Here is a 22,552-nt window from a genome sequence, read left to right on the forward strand (position 1 = left end):
AACCTCACACAACTACATGTCAACTAAACAATTTCACAAATTTGTTTGTTTTTAATCTGTGCTGTAATAAAGGCTTTACACTTTTTTTTTCATTAGACCAGCCTCTCTGGTATTATTTATAATCGACTTAATGTTGTTTACACTGTGCCAAAGTGTCAGAATAATTATATTTACAATAATAATAATAACAACTATTTTTCCTTGATCTCCTTATTTGTATTATTACTATTATTATTATGATGATCATCATTMTAATAATAAGTCATGTCATTATCATTAGTAGGTTTAGTATAGCAGCCTTATATAACCACCATCGATCTGTAGGCCTAAGAGCCCATCCTGTTTAGTCTTAATACYGTAACTTACTGAGGCCTGTTTTTCAATACTTATATAGGCTACTGTATCAATCAATAATGTATTTGTTMATGTCATCACACAGCATACGAGTCATTCATGATGTGAAATGCAAACAAGAATTTTAGTTTTAAAATAAAATGACTGTAGTAAAGGCTTTACAGAAAATAATAATAATAAATTCTGACTCTCTGGTACACTTATAATTTATTGTGTTAACATTGTTCCAAACTGTCTGAAAAATGACATTGTAATCTAACAGCACCTGTTAGGCACACATAGGCTTGATATGCACGCAGCGCATACCTTATTTTTCTTGATCTCCAGTATTTTCCACAACTAGTCTAATTTATTCCACACATCTGACTTCTCCTTTACCTCCTGAGCAACCAGTAAACATTCCCCYGTTTCAAGTTTATCTGTCAGGTCTCCTGCATCCATTTTGCTGTCACGTGTTACGGTGTTCAGTTTGTTATAACCAATTTATTGATGTGAATATGATATGCTATAGGYCAGACCCTATTGGTCACGTGCATACGATGCATATATGTGTCGTAAAAAGAGCAGGGTTGARGGAATAGGGAATGTTTTTCCTAAACAAAATGAGGGATTTCGGTAAGAGAACTTTTCAGTCAGTAATTATTTGACAGCTTCAGCAACACGGACAGCGCGATACACACTGCTGATGTGTGGTGGTCGCTGAAGCAGGGAGGAGAGACAACGGGTGCTAGTCACAGTCACTCGCTGTCTTTTCTTTTTTTTACGCAGCAAATCTGAGCCAGGCGGCACAAACAAATCAATTTCGGTCGGACTCCCTCTAGTCATTTGTGCCTTAATTATTTAATCAAACATTTAGCTTAAAGCATCAGACAAGCTCAGTGCATAATGTAGTTGATTTGAATAAAACACATAGGATTAGTCTACATACGGGAAAAACATGTTTAAAAATGTTGGATTTTAGGTMAAATGTTTCATATGAGGTGACAGTACAGAACGTCACCTTTTATTTAACGGTACAGTGCATTCATAAAGTATTCAGACCCCTTGAATTTGTCTCAATCAACACACAATACCCCATGATGACAAAGCAAAACAGGTTTATACATTTTTKWAAATGTACTAAAGAATAAAACTGAAATATCACTTTTACATAAGTATTCAGACCCTTTCTCAGTACTTTGTTGAAGCATCTTTGGCAGCGATTACAGCCTCGAGTCTTCTTGGGTATGACGCTACAAGCTTGGCACATCTGTATTTGGGGAGTTTCTCCCATTGCTCTCTGCAGATCCTCTCAAGCTCTGTCAGGATGGTTGGGGAGCGTTGCTGCACAGCTATTTTCAGGTTTCTCCAGAGATGTTCGATCGGGTTCGATCCTGGCTCTGGCTGGGCCACTCAAGGACATTCAGAAACTTGTCCCAAAACCACTCCTGCATTGTCTTGGCTGTGTACTTAGGGTCGTTGTCCTGTTGGAAAGTGAACCTGAGTGCTCTGGAGCAGGTTTTCATCAAGGATCTCTCTGTACTTTGCTCTGTTCATCTTTGCCTTGATCCTGACTAGTCTCCCAATCTCTGCCGCTGAAAAACATACCCACAGCATGATGCTGCCACCACCATGCTTCACCATAGGGATGGTGCCAGGTTTCCTCCAGACGTGACGCTTGGCATTCAGGCCAAAAAGTTTAGTCCTGTTTTTACCAGGCCAGAGAATCTTGTTTCTCATGATCTGAGAGTCTTTCGGTGCCTTTCGGCAAACTCCAAGCGGGCTGTCATGTGCCTTTTACTGAGGAGTGGCTTCCGTCTGGCCACTCCACCGTAAAGGACTGATTGGTGGAATGCTGCATACTGTAGATGGTTGTCCTTCTAGAAGTTTCTCCCATCTCCACAGAGGAACTCTAGAGCTCTGTCAGAGTGACCATCGGGTTCTTGGTCACCTCCCTGACCAAGGCCCTTCTCCCCAGATGTCTCAGTTTGGCTGGGCGGCCAGCTCTAGGAWGAGTCTAAGAGTTTTGGTGGTTCCAAACTTCTTCGATTTAAGAATGATGGAGGCCACTTCTTGGGGACCTTCAATGATGCAGAAATGTTTTGGTACCCTTCCCCATATCTGTGCCTCGACACAATGCTGTCTCAGAGCTCTATGGACAATTCCTTCAACCTGATGGCTTGGTTGGATTTTGCTCTGACATGCACTGTCAACGGTGGGACATTATTTAGACAGGTGTGCGCCTTTCCAAATCATATCCAATCAATTGAATTTAACACAGGTGGACTCCAATCAAGTTCTAGAAACATCTCAAGGATGATCAATGGCAACAGGATGCACCGGAGCTCAATTTCAAGTCTCATAGAAAAGGGTCTGAATACTTACGTAAATGAGGTATCTGTTTTYATTTTTAATAAATTAGCAAAAATGTATAAAAACCTGTTTTTACTTTGTCATTWTGGGGTATTGYGTGTAGATTGATGAGGGGGRAAAAGTATTTAATCCATTCTAGAAAAAGTCTGTAATGTAACAAAATCTGGAAAAAGTCAAGGGGTGTGAATACTTTCCGAAGGCACTGTATTTTCATACATACAGTGCCTTCAGAAAGTATTCACACCCCTTGACTTGTTTCACATTTAGTTGTGTTACTGCCTGAATTAAATTKAGATTTTGTGTCACTGGCATACACACACTACCCCATAATGTTAAAGTAAAATTGTTTTGAGAAATGTTTACAAATTAAAAATTAAAAGCTGAAATACCAAGACATTGTATTTGTTTTATTTTTTTTCACCTTTATTTAACCAGGTAGGCAAGTTGAAAACAAGTTCTCATTTACAACTGCGACCTGGCCAAGATAAAGCAAAGCAGTGCGTCACAAACAACACATGGGATAAACAAACGTACAGTCAGTAACACAATAGAAAGATCTATATACAGTGTGTGCAAATGAAGTAAGGAGGTAAGGCAATAAATAGACCAATAGTGGCGAAGTAATTACAATTTAGCAATTTAACCTGGAGTGCTATATGTGCAGATGAGGATGTGCAAGTATAAATACTGGTGTGCCAAAGAGTGGCCTAGTTACGAGTTTTTACTTAATTAGGCTGAAAATATATGGCAAGACTTGAAAATGGCTGTCTAGCGAAGACTATAACAACCAACTCGACAGAGCTTGAAGAATTTAAAAAAGAATAATGTGCAAATATTGTACAATCCAGGTGTGCAAAGCTCTTAGAGACTTACCCAGATWGACTCACAACTGTAATTGCTGGCAAAGTTTATTCTATTCTAACATGTATTGACTCAGGGGTGAGAATACTTATATAAATTAGATATTTCTGTATTTCCATTTCAATACATTTGCTAACATTTCTAAAAATATGTTTTTACTTTGTCATTATGGGGTATTGTGTGTAGACGGGTGAGCAACGAAATCAATTTAATCAATTTTGAATTCAGGCTATAACAACAAAATGTGGAATAAGTCAAGGGGTATGAATACATTCTAAAGGCACTATCTGTTTTACAGCTTMGAAATGAAAGCACTTTATGTAGCTAGTCCCCCCCCATGTGAAGAAGTCACAAATATTTGGACAAATGTACATATAGTGTATAAGTCCAAAGTTTAGAATTTGGTCCCATATGACTACATCAAGCTTGTGACTTTGCAAGCTTGTTGGATGCATTTGCATTCTGTTTTGTTAGTGTTTGGGTTATGTTTGCTAAATATCTCAAAAACGAAAAGCAWAATTTTTGGGACAAAACACTCACTCAACGCTAAACCTCATTTAGATATATCATTGAATAGTGTGGTGATTTAGCAAGTTGGAGAGACTAAACTGCTGGGTGTAACCCTAGATAGTAAACTGTCATGGTCAAAACATACAGACTCAATAGTTGCTAAAATGGGAAGAGGTCTGTCCATGATAGGGCGTTGCTCTGTATTCTTGACATCTCAGTCGACCAGACAGGTCCTACACGCCCTAGTTGTGTCGTACCTGGACTACTGCCCAGCTGTTTGGTCACGTGTGGCAAAGAGGGACATAGGTCAATTGCAGTTGGTGGAGAACAAAGCAGCACGCATCGCACTTAGATGTACACAGCACAGACACTCATCGGCACAACACACGCAACCAGAGGTCTCTTCACAGTCCCCAGGTCCAGAACAGAGGCTGGGAAACGCACAGTATTAAATAGAGCCATAACAACATGGAACTCTGCCACCCCAGTTAACTCAAGCTAGCAATACAACCAGATTAAAAAGCACCTTACTGCACAAAAGGGGACTGTGAAGAGACAGACATTTTATATATCTTGTATTGTAATTTTCACTGCATTATGCATTTGACCTAGATACTGTGTGTATGTACTKATATGTAGGCTRTGTGTGAYGTTTTAAATATGTGTAGTTCAGTCCTTGACTAATAATGTTCTGTGCTATGTATTATATCATGATTCATGTGGAYYCCAGGAAGAGTAGCTGCTGAATGGGGATCCTAACGCCGTACCAATACCAATGTTTTTGAGTAATTCTTTCCTTCGAAGTGAGCAGTTAAGATGTTTTTSAACACTTCTAAAATGAATCCTAATAATGACATCATTTAGAAAAATCATGAATGAATCATGAATAATGAGTGAGATGCCGTTCAGAAACTACAACAAATTAGGGTTAGCATTTGAGGGCTACGATCTTTGTGCCTCTAACCTTCTCACTCATTATTCAGGATTCATTCATGATTATCCATAATCATGTTCTCATTCACATGAATGTAGAAGTGTTYAGAAATATCTATTCTTACTTCTTACTCCAAAATACATTACCGTTCAAAAGTTTGGGGTCACTTAGAAATGTCCTTGTTTTTKAAAGAAATGCACACTTTTTGTCCATTAAAATAACATCAAATTGATCAGAAATACAGCATAGACATTGTTATTGTTGTAAATTACTATTGTAGCTGGAAACGGCTGATTTTTATGGAATATCTACATACTGTAGGTGTACAGAGGCCCATTATCAGCAACCATCACTCCTGTGTTCCAATAGCACATTGTGTTAGCTAATCCAAGTTTTTAATTTTAAAAGGCTAATTGATCATTAGAAAACCCTTTTGCAATTATGTTAGCACAGCTGAAAACTGTTGTGCTGATTAAAGAAGCAATAAGCAATGTCTAGTTTGAGAAACCAGACACTCACAAGTCCTCAACTGGCAGCTTCATTAAATAGTACCCGCAAAACACCAGTCTCAACGTCAACAGTGAAGAGGCGATGCCGGGATGCCGGCCTTCTAGTCAGACTTGCAAAAGAAAGCCATATCACAGACTGGCCAATAAAAATAAAAGATAAGATGGGCAAAATAACACAGACACTGGACAGAGGAACTCTGCCTAGAAGGCCAGCATCCCGGAGTCGCCTTCTCACTGTTGACATTGAGACTGTGTGTCAAGTGGTCTGAATACTTCCGAATGCACTGTATATATATATTTGATGGCAGAGAGCGACTCAAAGAATGACATGTCTATAGCGCGGTGGTTATGGAAGTCAGACTTCAAAGGCTATGCCACATTTTGAAAACAGACCCAGCCAAAGGGAGTTGAGGCAGAGCATCCCGGAGTCACCTCTTCACTGTTGACGGAGACTGGTGTTTTGCGGGTACTATTTAATGAAGCTGCCAGTTGAGAACTTGAACCATGTGTTTCTCAAACTAGCACTAATGTACTTGTCCCTTGCTCAGTTGTGCACCGCGCCTCCCACTCTTGCTATTCTGGTAGAGCCCGTTTCTGCTGTTCTGTGAGGGAGTAGCACACAACGTTGTACGAGATCTTCAGTTTCTTGGCAATTTCTCATATGGAATAGCCTTCATTTCTCAGAACAAGGATACACTGACGAGTTTCAGAAGAAAGTGCTTTGTTTCTGGTCATTTTGAGCCTGTAATCGAACCCACAAATGCTGATGCTCCAGTACTCCAGATAGTTTTATTGCTTCTTAAATAAGCACAACAGTTTTCAGCTGTGCTAACATAAATTGCAAAAGGGTTTTCTAATGATCAATTAGCCTTTTAAAATGATAACTTGGATTAGCTAACACAACGTGCCATTGAACACAGGAGTGACGGTTGCTGATAATGGGCCTCTGGTACGCCTATGTAGATATTCCATTAAAAAATCTGCCATTTCAGGCTACAATAGTCATTTACAACATTAACAATGTCTACACTGTTTTCTGATCAATTTTATGTTATTTTAATGGACAAAAATGTGCTTTTCTTTCAAAAACAAGGATATTTCTAAGTGACCCAAACTTTTGAACGTGAATGTAGCCCTTCTTTGGACACTGTGATAACAAACCTCCAGACGAGCTTCAATGCCATACAAACTCTTTCGTGGCCTCCAACTGCTCTTAAATGCAAGAACAACTAAATGCATGCTCTTCAACCGATCGCTGCCCGCAACTGCTCATTCGTCTAGCATCACTACTCTGGACGGTTCTGACTTAGAATATGTGGACAACTACAAATACCTAGGTGTCTGGTTAGACTGTAAACTCTCCTTCCAGACTCACATTAAGCATCTCCAATCCAAAATTAAATCTAGAATCGGCTTCCTATTTTAGCAAAAAGCTTCCTTCACTCATGCTGCCAAACATACCCTCGTGAAACTGACTATACTACCGTCCTTGACTTCGGCGATGTCATTTACAAAATAGCCTCAAACACTCTACTCATCAAATTGGATGCAGTCTATCACAGTGCCATCCGTTTTGTCACCAAAGCCCCATATACTACCCACCACTGCGACCTGTATGCCTCGTTGGCTGGCCCTCGCTTCATATTCGTCGCCAAACTACTGGCTCCAGGTCATCTAGAAGTCTTGCGTAGGTAAAGCCCCCGCTTATCTCAGCTCACTGGTCACCATAGCAGCACCCACCGTAGTACGCGCTCCAGCAGGTATATTTCATGGTCATCCCCAAAGCCATTCCCTCCAGTTCTCTGCTGCCAATGACTAGAACGAATTGCAAAAATCACTGAAGCTGCAGTCTTATATCTCCTTCCTAACTTAAGCACCACTGTCAGAGCAGCTTACTGATCATTGCACTGTACATAGCATCTGTAAATAGCCCACCCAACTACCTCATCCGCATATTGTTATTTTATCTTTTTGCTCCTGCACCCCAGTATCTCTACTTGCACATTCATCTTCTGCACATCTATCACTCCAGTGTTTAATTGCTAAATGTAATTATTTCGTAACTATGGCCCATTTATTGCCTTACCTCCTTAATCTTACTACATTTGCACACACTGTATAAAGACTTTCAATTGTATTATTGACTGTACTTTTGTTTATCCCATGTGTAACCTGTGTTGTTTGGTCGCACTGCTTGTGCTCTATCTTGGCCAGGTCGCAGTTGTAAATGAGAACTTGTTCTCAACTGGCCTACCTGGTTAAATAAAGGTGAAATAAAAAATAAATGAAAAATAGTGTAAGTACACACGCATTATTCACCATTCAGTTCCTATTGTTCAAACGTAATCCAAAACTAGGGCCGTCAGAGTTAATCAGTTTACTTTTTTAAAATTTCATTGCACTAATTGTTTTTAATCGTGATTAATTCGCAATGTCGTAAATCCTTCAAAATACACAACCTACACAGCAAAAACACACATTATGATGTCAAAACAGTTGACATTGAGAAGTGTGCTTTATCAAGTTACCTGATTTTGCTTACCGTTACTTTTTACAAAATCAAGACGTCAATATTTTGTAATGCTTCTTGTATAACTAATCTTAAAATTACAGTCAATTAGATCAAATTCTGAATTTCCTATTAATATCACAGCAAATCCTGCGATTTACCTATTTTTTTTTATTGTTTGAAATCCCGATCCCAAACAAACGCAATGCATCAAACTAGATTGTAGTCACAAAACTAGATTGTAGTCACAAGCTTGATGCAGTCAAACTAGTTGTAGTCACAAGCTTGATGTAGTCACAGACTAGATTGTAGTCACAAGCTTGATGTAGTCACAAGCTTGAGTGTAGTCACAGACTAGATTGTAGTCACAAACTTGATGTAGTCACAAACTAGATTGTAGTCACAAGCTTGATGTAGTCACAAACTAGATTTTATCACAGCTTGATGAGTCACAAACTAGATTGTAGTCACAAGCTTAGTGTAGTCATTGCGTGCTTAGAAAGTGCACACACGTTTAGGTAACTAAATATGGCTCTTAAACTGATTTCGATGGCATTGCATAGTTTTAGCTTTGCATCACAAATGATCCTGGAATGTTTTGCAAAGTGCTGTTGCAATTAAGCAGAATGTTTATGGCCCTACATAAATACCGTAGGTAATTGCCACTGCATTAGCATTCCACTCTAATGAGTTGTTATGTGAACGTGGGGCTTGTTGGAGTTCAACAATAAAGACGATTGAGATTCCTTCCCAGTTATCGTGCCTTCAGAAAGTATTCACACCCTTTGACATTCTCTACAATTTTGTTGCGTTAAAAGTGTGATTAAAATGGATTTGTCCTTTTTTCAACAATCTAGACAAAATATTCTGTTTTCAAGCCGATTTCACTCAAAACTGTAACTAGAGCAATCAAGAAAATTCAATGCCGTCTTGGTAAGCAACTCCAGAGTATATTTTTCACCTTGTGTTTTAGGTTATTGTCCTGCTGAAAGGTGAATTTTCCCCCCAGTGTCTGTTGGAAAGCAGAYTGAAAAAGGTTTCCTTAAGTATCCTGCCTGTGCTTAGTTCTAAATGGTTTATTTTTATCATAAAAAACTCCCTAGTCCTTGCCCATGACAAGCATACCCATAACATGGTGCAGCCATCACCATGCTTGAAAATRTGAAGAGTGGTACTCAGTGATGTGTTTTGTTAGATTTGCCCCAAACATAATGCTTTCTATTCAGGTCATAAAGTACATTTCTTTGCCACATTGTTTGCATTTTTACTTTAGTACCTTATTGCAAACAGGATGCATGTTTTAGAATATATGTATTCTGTACAGGCTAYCTTCTTTTCACTCTGTCAATAAGGTTAGTATTCTGAAGTAACTACAATGGTGTTGATCCATCCTCAGTTCTCTCCTATCATAGCCATTAAACTCTGTAATTGTTTTAAAGTCACAATTGACCTCATGGTGAAATCCCTGAGCGATTTCCTTCCTCTCTGGCAATGGAGTTAGGAAGGACACCTGTATCTTTGTAGTGACTGGATGTATTGATGTAATTAATAACTTCACCATGCTAAAAGGGATATTCAATGTCTGCTTTTTAAAACTGTTTTAGCCATCTACCAATAAATGCCCTTCTTTGCGAGTCATTGGAAAACCTCTCTGGTCTTTGTGGCTGAATCTGTGTTTGACTGAGGGACCTTACCCATAATTGTATGTGTGGGGTACAGAGATGAGGTAGTCATTCAAAAATAATGTTGAACACTATTACTGCACACAGAGTGAGTCCATGCAACTTATTATGTGACTTCTTAAGCACATTTTTACTCCTGAACTAATTTAGGGTTGACATAACAAAGGGGTTGGATACTTATTGAATCAAGACATTCCAGCTTTTCATTTTGAAATAATKAGTAAAAATGTCAAGAAATATAATTCCACTTTGACATTATGGGGTATTGTGTGTAGGCAAAACAAAACGATATTTAATCCATTGTAAATGTAGGCTGTAACATAACAAAATGTGAAAAAAGTCAAGGGGTGTGAATACTTCCTGATTTTACTGTAAATGGATGAGATCCACAAGTACAGTATCTATAATACACATCTTTCTCACTGCTGAATTAAATGTCTATCACCAATCTCATCTGAATTACATGAAGTCTGGAGACATCATCATTAAATTGTGAACGTCTAATTTGAGATATCTCCTCAAATGACATTGCCCATAAATCCCCTCCAGCTAATGGCTGACCCATAGACCATCTGTTCAGATCAGCATCCTCCTGTCAAAGACACCATTACCCACAAAAACTGTCAATTCAAACCCAGTGTGTTAAGGGTTGTAAGTTGGACACCGTAGAGGTGTGCTCGGGTGTACCGGGTTGTGGTTCATTATCTATGAGACGTGTGGATGACACGGTTTTCTGTTCAAGTGGCAGCAGTTTGACTTTGCTTTTGAAAAWGCTCAAACCGCTTTTAACATCATTTCAAATCAAGTCAAATGTTATTGGTCAAATACACATGGTTAGCATGTGTTATTGCGAGTAGGGATGCTCCGATACGACATTTTTGGCCGTTATCAATATCCAATATTTAAAAATGTAGCGGCCTTTTAAGCATTCTAGTACAGTTAAATAGTTAACACACACACGGGCACAGTGGTCTAAGGCACTGCATCCCAGTGCAAGAGGCGTCACTTCAGTCCCTGGTTTGAATCCAGGCTGTATCACATCCGCCCGTGATTGGGAGTCCCATAGGGCAGCGCACAATTTGCCCAGCGTCGTCCGGGGTAGGCTGTCATTGTAAATAAGAATTTGTTCTTAACCGACTTGCCTAGTTAAATAAAGGTTACACGCACACACAAAAGTAAATTGTTGGCATTTACGTATGTCCCCATTACCAGTAAAACATAATCAAAACCTATTTCTTTCACTTACTGATGTTGCTGTTTTGTTCAGTCATTTCATTCTCAACCAGGATTTCATCATGCATGTCAAGCAGTGAAGTTTCATCTCTTGTCTGTCCTTGCCTCTCTTCCTCGGTGTGCACTGTCACTGTGTCCGTTTCCATCTTGTCCAGCTGTGTATGTAACATTTCACGTAAACCCTGTTTCTTGTCTGCATCGAAGTAGCGGTCCTTGTACCTAGCATCGAGCACGGTGGCAACACAGTAAAGAGACTCAGAGAGAATGCACCGCATCGCTTGTTCACTGCCGAGTACTTTTGTAAGTTTTAACCTCACGGTCTGTGTGGGCAGTTTTGTTGAGCAGGCATTTCAATACCATGACAGATGGTATCAAGGCTGCTGCAGACTCAGTTTAGCTTATTTCTCAAGTCAGTTGTTCGAATGGAGCTAGGAGTGTTCATGTTACCAAGTTTCAAACATGTTTTCAAATGCCATTGAAATGGCATTTGAAAACATGTTTGAACCAGCACATTCTTGAGCATGTAATACATCTTTCTTCAGTATGAAATCCTCGTGGACCCACTGTGCTTTCAGACTCATAATGCTCATGGCGCTGACATCGCTGGTCCAAATGTCAGTCGTGAAGCTAATAGCAGTGACGTCCATAGCAAGTAGCTCATGGATGTGAATCTCAACAATGCTGTGTAACTCCGGTGCGGCAACATCTGAAAAATAGTGTGTACCGGGGCTGGACCAGTCGGCGAAAGCAAAAATCATCCACGACAGTTGATWGTCAAGGGCAATGAATTCCATTATCTTGGCGTTAATGGATTTTGCCTTCGAGGTGTCTTGAGCTTGTTTAGTTGTTGGAAGTGGGCGCTTAGTATTTTTCTGCTTTTGTTCTGTGTAGCGCTGTATTTTTCGTGGCGTCATTATGTCATCTACTTACGATATATAGGTATGCACGTCAACTTTGACATCAGTTTTGCACAAATCTGCGTTGAACTAGACATCGGGCCGATATTGGCATTTTTAGCTAATATCGGCCGATTCCAATATGCTCACCGATATATCGTGCATCCCTAATTGTGAGTGTAGCGAAATGCTTGTGCTTCTAGTTTCTGACAGTGCAGTAGTATCTAACAAGTAGTTCTCTGACAATTCAACAACAACTACCTAATACACACAAATCTAAGTAAAGAGTTGGAATAAGAATATATACATATAAATATATGGATGAGCGATGACCGAGCGGCATAGGCAAGATGCAATAGATGGTATAAAATACAGTATATAAATATGGGATGAGTAATGCAAGATATGTAAACATTATTAAAATGACTAGTGATCTATTTATTCAAGTGGCCAATGATTTCAAGTCTGTTTGTAGGCAGCAGCCTCTCTGTTAGTGACAGCTGTTTAACAATCTGATGGCCTTGAGATTGAAAAAGAGCTTCGGTCTCTCGGTCCCAGCTTTGATGCACCTGTACTGACCTCGGCTTCTGGATGGTAGCTGGGTGAACAGGCAGTGGCTCGGGTGGTTGTTGTCTTTGTTTATCTTTTTGGCCTTCCTGTGACATTGGGTGCTGTAGGTGTCCTGGCTGTTGCGCCTTCTTCACCACACTGTCTGTGTGGGTAGACAATTTCAGTTTGTCTGTGACGTGTACGCAGAGGAACATAACTTTCCATCATCTCCAATGCTGTCCCGTCGATGTGGATAGGGGGGTGCTCCCTCTGCTGTTTCCTGAAGTCCACAATCATCTCCTTTGTTTTGTTGATGTTGAGTGAGAGGTTGTTTTCCTGACACACACTGAGTGCCCTCACCTCTTAACAGAATATGTTGATTGTAAGGTTTTTCTGAATTCCGCTATAAAAAAATGCATGGTATTTTCAGACTCTAAACATTCTGAACACCATGTTTACTACCTTGGAAGGACATGCTACAGAGCAAGTCAAAACAAATTCTGGGAGTTTGGCGGAAGTTTACAAACATCTTTCCCAAAAACATTTAACTCAGTTTTTCACAATTCCTGACATTTAATCCTAGTAAAATTCCCTGTCTTGGTAGTTAGGATCACCAATTTATTTTAAGAATGTGAAATGTCGAATAATAGTAGATAATTATTTATTTTATTTTTATTTCTTTCATCACATTCCCAGTGGGTCAGAAGTTTACATACACTCATTAGTATTTGGTAGCATTGCCTTTAATTTTTTAACTTGGGTCAAACATTTCAGGTAGCCTTCCACAGCTTCCCAAAATAAGTTAGTGTAACTGAGTCAGGTTTGTAGGCCTCCTTGCTCGCACAAGCTTTTCCAGTTCTGCCCACATGTTCTATAGGATTGAGGTCAGGGCTTTGTGATGGCCACTCCAATACCTTGACTTTGTTGTCCTTAAGCATTTGCCTCAACTTTGGAAGCATGCTTGAGGTCATTGCCCATTTGGAAGACCCATTTGCGACCAAGCTTTAACTTCCTGATGGATGTCTTGAGATGTTGCTTCAATATATCCACATAATTTTCCATCTTCATGATGCCATCTATTTTGTGAGGTGCACCAGTCCCTCCTGCAGCAAAGCACGCCCACAACATGATGCTGCCACGCCGTGCTTCACGGTTGGGATGGTGTTCTTCGGCTTGCAAGCCTCCCCCTTTTTCCTCCAAACATAACTATGGTCATTATGGCCAAACAGTTCTATTTTTGTTTCATCAGACCAGAGGACATTTCTCCAAAAAGTACAACCTTTGTCACCATGTGCAGTTGCAAACCATAGTCTGGCTTTTTTTTGGGCGGTTTTGGAGTAGTGGCTTCTTCCTTGCTGACCTTTCAGGTTATGTCGATATAGGATCGTTTTACTGTGGATATAGATACTTTTGTACCCATTTCCTCCAGCATCTTCACAAGGTCCTTTGCTGTTGTTCTGGATTGTTTGCACTTTTCGCACCAAAGTACGTTCAGCTCTAGGAGACAGAATGTGTCTCTTCCTGAGCGGTATGACGGCTGCGTGGTCCCATGGTGTTAATACTTGAATACTATTGTTTGTACAGATGAACGTGGTACCTTCAGGATTTGGAAATTGCTCCCAAGGATGAACCAGACTTGTGGAGGTCTACAATTGTTTTCTGAGGTCTTGGCTGTTTCCCCATGATGTCAAGCAAAGAGGCACTGAGTTTGAAGGTAGGCCTTGAAATTCATCACAGGTATACCTCCAATTAACTCAAATGATGTCAATTAGCCTATCAGAAAGCTTCTAAAGCCATGGAATTTTCTGGAATTTTCCAAGATGTTTAAGGCACAGTCAACTTAGTGCATGTAAAATTCTGACCCACTGGAATTCGGATACCGTGAATTATAAGTGAAATAATCTGTCTGTAAACAATTGTTGGAAAATGACTTGTGTCATGCACAAAGTAATGTCCTAACCGACTTCTCAAACTATAGTTTGTTAACAAGAAATTTGTGGAGTGGTTGAAAAACTAGTTTTATGACTCCAACCAAAGTGTATGTAAACTTCCGACTTCAACTGTACATAGGCCCATTATCAGCAACCATCACTCTGTAACGTTCGTCGTCGGAATGAGACCAGGTGCAGCGTAGTAGACGTACATGTTCTTTAATTTTTTTAAAGTTCCACAAAAACAAAACAATACAACGAACGAAAGCTTAGGAGTGCAAACACATGCAACAAACAAAGACAAGATCCACAACTGAAGGTGGAAAAAGGGCTACCTAAGTATGATCCCCAATCAGAGACAACGATAGAAATTGTGTAATTTCTCTTGCGTTCATTGCACGCAGAGTCAGGGTATATGCAACAGTTTGGGCCGCCTGGCTCTTTGCGAACTAATTTGCCAGAATTTTCCGAATTATGACAACATTGAAGGTTGTGCAATGTAACAGGAATATTTAGACTCATGGATGCCACCCGTTAGATAAAATACGGAACGGAATAAATGTTTTGTTTCGAGGTGATAGTTTCGGATTAGTCAAAGGTATATGGTTTGAGAGAAATAGTCGACGCGTTGTAATTCCTGTAATAACTTGCGGCTGAACTTGACAGGGGTTCCTTCGTTATTTTACCGTTCATGTCTTCATAGAGAATGTCTTGATCTACTTCAAATAAGGTCTGTGTTTCGTGCAGGCTTAAACCGCCTCGACGTTTTGATACCCGTGTAAATCTCACTAGGATAAGGTACGTTTGTCAACATATTTTCATAAATTCACTCTACAAAAAAATGAATCTTCGCTTATATTTGCCAATATTGATCAGAGTTACCTTTCTACTGGATATCTACACAGTTATAAAATTGGCAAGGTGGTGTAAGCCTACACGAAACACAGACCTTATTTTAAGTGAATCTAAAAATATCCTATGGAATAAATGAAGGAACCGCTTTTCAGATTTTGCTGTCATGGGAATTATGACTCGCACTTTGGTCGTCAATTCTTACCATGCCATTATTAAAATAGGATTTCCTGCATATAGAAATGACAGTTTTTGTTTTCAACATTCATCACAGGTAATTAAACTCCATTTTTTCCCCTCTATTTTTTATTCAAACAGTTGAGAGTATTTGTCTCCTAAGCAGACTCTTAGTATCATTGTCACTTCGAGCTGTGTGCGTGTGTGTATTTATGTATTATATTAAGTTAAAATAAAAGTGTTCATTGTTCTTTCAGTATTGTTGCAATTGTCATTATTACAACAATTTGTGTGCGTGTATGTATATATATATAAATATATATATATAAAACATTTTTTATTTTTTTAATCGGCCGATTAATCGGTATCGGCTTTTTTTGTCCTCCAATAATGGTATCGGCGTTGAAAAATCATAATCGGTCGACCTCTACTTTCTAGGCAGAGTTGCAAAGAAAAAGACATATCTCAGACTGGCCAATAAAAAGAAAAGATTAAGATGGGCAAAAGAACACATGACACTGGCTAGAGGAACTCTGGATAGAAGGCCAGCATCCCGGAGTCGCCTCTTCACTGTTGACGTTGAGACTGGTGTCAAGTGGTCTGAATACTTCCCGAATGCACTGTATATATATATTTGATGGCAGAGAGCGACTCAAAGAATGACATGTCTATAGCGCGGTGGTTATGGAAGTCAGACTTCAAAGGCTATGCCACATTTTGAAAACAGACCCAGACAAAGGGAGTTGAGGCAGAACTCCATCACACTGACTACATTCCTGTAGAGACAGTTCCTGTAGAGACGGTTAATTTGATACAGTGTGAAGTGGAGTTACGCCACCTCAGGCCCTGCCTGCTCTAATATTAAACACTGTATTAAAAAAGAGATGAGGGACTACTTTTTMATTTCATTCAAGGCAAGGAACAAGAGCTGTTAGGAGTTGAGTCAGGTATTGTAGTGGACCAGCGGGTAGCTAGGAATTATGGGTGATTAGTCGGTGAGATCCAGGGGGTGGGACTCCGAGGCAGACCTTCTAACACCTCTTCACTGCCTTACTGTGAGGTCAGTCTTCACTGTCTTCTACCTAACCCCCCAGGGCATAGAAACTACCTCATTAAGGCAAAGTCAAAACTGGCACTACACAGCTAATACAAATAACCACCTTTGAGTCATTCAAAGGTGAACGCTGAAAGGAAGATGCCAAAGGAGAGAAAAAAAACGTCTCTTTTATCTACGAGAAGCAAACGCAGCTGGAATGCAAATGTGGTCCACTGTAAAATTCCTGTCCTAGTCTAAACCCATTCTGATTTCCAAACCTGGTCTGCCTTAGATCTCCCTCCATATCTGAACCAAAAGCCAATCGGCTAGAACAAGTTCTTTCCACCTGCTGGGTTGGTGTTTGTGTGTGCTGCTACTCTACGTGCTGTGAGGCAGTGAATACTGGCTGGTATTCTTGCAATGCCATGTGAAGCTGTGTGTATTATTCATAAAGCTCACTCCACTTAGAGAGCCATGGCTGTGGTGGTGATAACTGGTTAGACGCTGCTACAGAGTAGCCTGGGTGCCATTCTGGTGTGTCACCACCGGCCGCCTGTCTCCAGCATATAATGAGAATTAACAGGGAGAAAGGGGGAGAAATAGTGGATTCCCACATGCTGGAACACACTGGGAAATGTCTAACCGTCTGAAGAGCCAACAGGGATAGCAATGGAAGGCAGGAGGGTTTTGAATGTTTAAAAAATATATATACTTTCCTGCCTTGACTAAAAAGACGTGCAGTCCACTGTTCACTGTCAATTACATTATTTCAATTCATACATTATTCAGACGTACTTTACAGATTGATATGCCGCTCGTACAACAGCATAATTGTAGGCAGAATTAGTCAGAAAGCTACAATATGTGCCCATTTTCTCTACTCTTTGGAGAACTGTTAACCACAGGTATGGACTTCATTTAGGCAATGAGCTTCACTTCTCTCCCAGTTCTCATTAAAAAAAGCCTACAAGCAAGAGAAACATAAAAGTGCCTTCACTCAGTCCACACAGATGTAGGAGTTATACAAGCTGGAAAGGGTGGGATAGAGAGGATATGGAGAGGGTAGGATCGAGAGGAGATGGTGGGATAGAGAGGAGATGGTGGGATAGAGAGGAGATGGAGGGATAGAGAGGAGATGGAGGGATAGAGAGGAGATTGGAGAGGGTGGGTTAGAGAGAGATGGAAGGGTGGGTTAGAGGAGGAGATGGAGAGGGTGGGATAGAGAGGAGATGGAGAGGGGATAGAGAGGAGATGGAGAGGGTGGGATAGAGAGGAGATGAGGGGATAGAGAGGAGATGGAGGATAGAGGAGATGGAGAGGGTGGGTAGAGAGGAGGGTGGATAGAGAGGAGAGGAGGTGGGATAGAGAGAGATGGAGAGGATAGAGAGGAGAAGGAGAAGGGTGGGATGGAGAGGGTGGGATAGAGAGGAGATGGAGGGATAGAGAGGAGATGGAGGGAGATAGAGAGGAGATGGAGAGGGTGGGATAGAGAGGAGATGGAGGATAGAGAGGGGGAGATGGAGGGATAGAGAGGAGGTGGAGAGGGTGGGATAGAGGAGTGGAGAGGTGGGATAGAGAGGAGGTGGAGAGGATATGGAGAGGGTGGATAGAGAGGATGTGGAGAGGGTGGGATAGAGAGGAGGGTGAGAGAGGGTGGGATAGAGAGGAGGTGGAGAGGGTGGGATAGAGAGGAGGTGGAGAGGGTGGGATAGAGAGGAGGTGGAGAGGGTGGGATAGAGAGGAGTGGGAGAAAGAAGGAGAGGTGGGGATAGAGAGGAGGTGGAGATGGAGGGATGAGAGAGGAGGGAGGATAGAGAGAGAGATGGAGAGATGAGAGAGAGGGATGGAGGGATAGAGAGGAGATGGAGAGGGTGGGATGGGATAGAGAGGAGATGGGAGGATAGAGAGGAGGTGGAGAGGTGGGATAGAGAGGAGGTGAGAGGGTGGATAAGAGAGGTGAGAGGGTGGGATAGAGAGGAGGTGGAGAGGGTGGGATAGAGAGGAGGTGGAGAAGGTGGGATAAAGAGGAGGTGGAAAGGGTGGGATAGAGAGGAGGTGGAGAGGGTGGGATAGAGAGGCTCAGAAGGACCTGAACATGCTTTCCCACCAGCTTGTGAAACTGAATATATTCTACAGTATGAAGTAATGATACGCTTCAGTGGTCCAAAGAGAATAAGCTCAACTTTAAAAGGCTATCAGACATACGCAGTTGCATACTAAGTTACCAATGTTGTTTACTATGTTGTCTTGTGAGATGACATAGTCAAGTGAGAGCCAAACAAATGCAAACAAGACACCGCAACATGGCATTGGTCAATGGACCAGATAAAGGTCAAACATTCAACCTCTGACTGCTTCCTTGTTAAATGAAAATAGGTCAAAAGAGGATCTTATGTTGCAGTTGACGCGCTAAACTCCCTATGATATGTGAGTGTGTAAACTCCAGACCACCATGTGACTAATAGCCATTGATCTGTGTGATGTAGCAAAGAGACCTGCCAGCCCTCAGCCCCTCTCGATTAACACTGCCTGACAAACGATCAATGTGTTGACACGCAAAGAAGCTTATGAAACAGCGTGGTTCTAAGAGCATGCACAATTAAATTCTAGGTCCGTTTTACAAGATGACTATAGGCATATCTTTGGGGCAGAGAAAATAAAATTACGCTTTTGTTAAGAAGAATCTAGGCCTCACTGTCAATAGGCTGCTGAATGTCCATCATGCAGCTTATTACTGTACATGTCTGGTCCTGTGTGGCTCAGTTGGTAGAGCATGGCACTTGAAATACCAGGGTTGTGGGTTTGATTCCCATGGGGGACCAGTGCGAATGACAATGTATGCACTCACTACTGTAAGTCGCTCTGGATAAGAGCGTCTGATCAATGACTAACATGTAAACGTAATGTCTCTATAGCTTCTTCAGCTGAAAAAGTCAAACATGCAAGGGAAGTTGGAGTTGACCAGTGAGTACAGTACCTGTTATGGATAGGTCCTCTGAAGCTGGGGTCAAAGTGGCGTGGCTCACCTGTAAGGGAAGCAGATCATAGCGTGGTTACCATTCATAAACYAAGAGTCTGTTACCTCTAACATGCAACACAACGGTGTCTTGGAGAACTACTCGGCTTAGAAACAGGGAAATATATAATATTGATAAGACAATTTACATGTACAGTGAACAAGTATTTGCCGCCTTTCTGATTTACTCTATTTTTGTATATTTTTCATTCTGAATGTTATCAGATCTTCAACTAAAATGTAATATTAGAAGGGAACCTCAGTTTACAAATACACATTTTTTATACTTGTTTATTTGATGAACAAAGTTATGCAACATCCAATTCCGCTGTGTTAAAAAGTTATTGCTCCCTTTCTCTCAATAACTGGTTGTGCCACCTTCAGCTGCAATGACTCAACAAACACTTCCTGTAGTTGCTTATCAGTCTCTCACGTCTTACTGTGGAATGCAGTGTTTGGTTTTTCGCCAGACATAAATGGGACGCATCTCATCCAAAAGGTGACTCAAGTTTGTTGAAAAGCACCTGGATGATCATCAAGACTGCTGGAAGAATGTTCTATGGACAGATGAGTAAAAAGTCWAACTTTTTGGATGACATGGGTCCAATTATGCCTGGTGAAAACCAAACACTGCATCCCACAGTAAGAACCGTATACCAACGGTTAAGCATGGTGGTGGCAGTGTGATGTTTGGAGATGCTTTGCTGCCTCAGGACCTGGACGACTTGCCTTAATAGAAGGAACCGTGAATTCTGCTCTGTATCAGAGAATTCTACAGGAGAATGTCARGMCWYCYRTCTGAGCTGAAGMACAGCTGGGTCATGTTGCAAGACAATGATCCAAAACACACAATAAAGTCTACATTAAAATTGTGAAAAAGCAACACATTTTAAGGTTTGGAATGGCCTAGTCAAAGTCCAGACCTAATCCTAATTGAGATGTTGTGGCAGGACATGAAACGAACAGTTCATGCTTGAAAACCCACAAATGTCWCTGAGTTACAGCAGTTCTGCATGGAAGAGTGGTCCAAAATTGCTCCACAGAGACGTGAGAGACTGATTAACAACTACAGGAAGTGTTTGTTGAGTCATTGCAGCTGAAGGTGGCACAACCAGTTATTCAGAGTAAAGGGGCAATACATTTTCACACAGGGTGTTGCATAACTTTGTTTAGGAAATAAATCAAAGTATGTAATCATTGTGCTATTTGTTCACTCAGGGTCCATTTATCTAATATTAGGTTTGGTTTGAAGATCTGATAGCATTCAGTATCAAAAATACGCAAAAAAGTAGAGAAAATTAAAAAGGGGGCAAAAACTTTTTCACGGCACTGCATGAGATCAAAAGAGAAGTTATTGAATGTAGACTACAGAGCAGAAATAAAGTGTTTAAAAACGGTCCTCCAGCAACATACAGTAACTGCACATGGTGATACTGACAGGAACAGGGATCAATGAGAGAAAGTGAAAGAACAGCACATCTACCAGTAGACATAACATTGTGTCTGGTCTGGTCCTGCAATAAGTGTAACATCCAACTGCCTGGGAGGGCACTAACTAGGTCAGTTCACAGCTCCTCCCTGTATCTTCAGTCCAAATGGCACMCTATTCCCCTAACAGTGCATAACTACCTACCGGTAAAAAAGTGGTGGACTAAGTAGAGGTGTGGCATCTGAGACGCATCCTGTGTAGCAGTACTGAGATGCTAACATGATGCCAAGCCACTATGTGTATGTGTTTGTGCTGCTTGAGTGTGTGAGAGTGTGTCCACATGCACATCCCAACATGTGTTGGTATGTGTGCTGTATATGTTTGCCGGTGCCCCCGTGGAGTTGCAGTATGAACTGTTCCTGTGAGCACATTCATCATCACACAGAGAGTGTCATTTCTCAGAGCAACATGAGTGGGCCTATCTCCCATCTGTCTCTGAAGGCCTGCTTCTGCTCTCAGAGATACAGCCCACTTGGCAGAACCCAGTGCCGGGGACCCTTTCTACGCACTTGGCCTCCTCACTGAGCACTCATGAATCACTGGGTGTCATTGGCTGAGAGAGAGTGAGAAAGATACATTGCAACGCTCTCATGTTGACGATCAATCACGTGGCTGAGGTGTTCAACATTTCTGGGTGAAGACATTGTYTCCATCGGCACTGTCCCGATATTCAGGCATCACATTCGGAGGAGGTCATTAGTTATTTATGCAAAGCAAAATGTAAAAGTACCAGATTCAAGGGACTTGAACCCATAACCCCCTGTGCCAGAGACACTGTGCTCCTCCAACCCACTGAGTATACAGTCGATTGTTCTCTACCGCAATGACGTTGTATTTTGGTTCTAAATAAAGACGCCCAGGACCTTGGAGATTTTCTAGGATTAATCTGCATCTCTCAGCCAAGGACATAGAGTCACAGGACCAGGTGCAGTCAGCAGGAGACTACAGCAACCTTGGAATTCAGATAAGAGAGAGCGTAGATGTCGAGTTGTGTTAACAGCCTGGTCACGTTTTGCATGACAATGACCACAGGACAAGACATCACAAACAGATCTGGGACCAGGYTACTGAGCTAGCYATTTCCTTATATAGCACATCAAGTTATTTCAATAGGCAAACCACATCGATATGTTTGACACACGGATGCACATCTGTGCTATAAAGATATGAGACATCAATGATGCAGTGACAAACCAATTGCTGAACTATTATGGTGATTTAGCCTGCCGAACATATGGTATTTAGCCTGCCGAACTATTATGGTGATTTAGCCCTGCCGAACTATTATGGTGATTTAGCCTGCCGAACTATTATGGTGATTTAGCCTGCCGAACTATTATGGGATTTAGCCTGCCGAACTATTATGGGATTTAGCCTGCCGAACTATTATGGTGATTAGTGCCTGCCGAACTATTATGGTGATTTAGCCTGCCGAACTATTATGGTGATTTAGCCTGCCGAACTATTATGGTGATTTAGCCTGCCGAACTATTAGGTGATTTAGCCTGCAACTTTGGTGTTTAGCCTGCCGAATAATATTATTGGTGATTTTAGCCTGCCGAACTATTATGGTGATTTAGCCTGCGAACTATTATTGGTGATTTAGCGCCGAAACTATTATGGTGATTTAGCCTGCCGAACTATTATGGTGATTTAGCCTGC

General features: G+C 41.1%; 1 protein-coding gene across 1 annotated transcript in view; it reads right to left on the bottom strand.

Moving 5' to 3' along the window:
* LOC111952957 (choline transporter-like protein 5-B) overlaps nucleotides 1-22,552 on the bottom strand; it is an 83,244-nt gene that overhangs the window by 46,945 nt on the left and 13,747 nt on the right. The window contains exon 2 of the mRNA XM_023971999.2: nucleotides 19,363-19,411. Within this exon, the coding sequence (XP_023827767.1) occupies nucleotides 19,363-19,411 (49 nt within the window). The remainder of the gene's footprint in view (nucleotides 1-19,362; nucleotides 19,412-22,552) is intronic.

The sequence above is a fragment of the Salvelinus sp. IW2-2015 genome, linkage group LG26 (assembly GCF_002910315.2).
Source record: "Salvelinus sp. IW2-2015 linkage group LG26, ASM291031v2, whole genome shotgun sequence".
Classification (NCBI taxonomy): Eukaryota; Metazoa; Chordata; class Actinopteri; order Salmoniformes; family Salmonidae; genus Salvelinus; species Salvelinus sp. IW2-2015.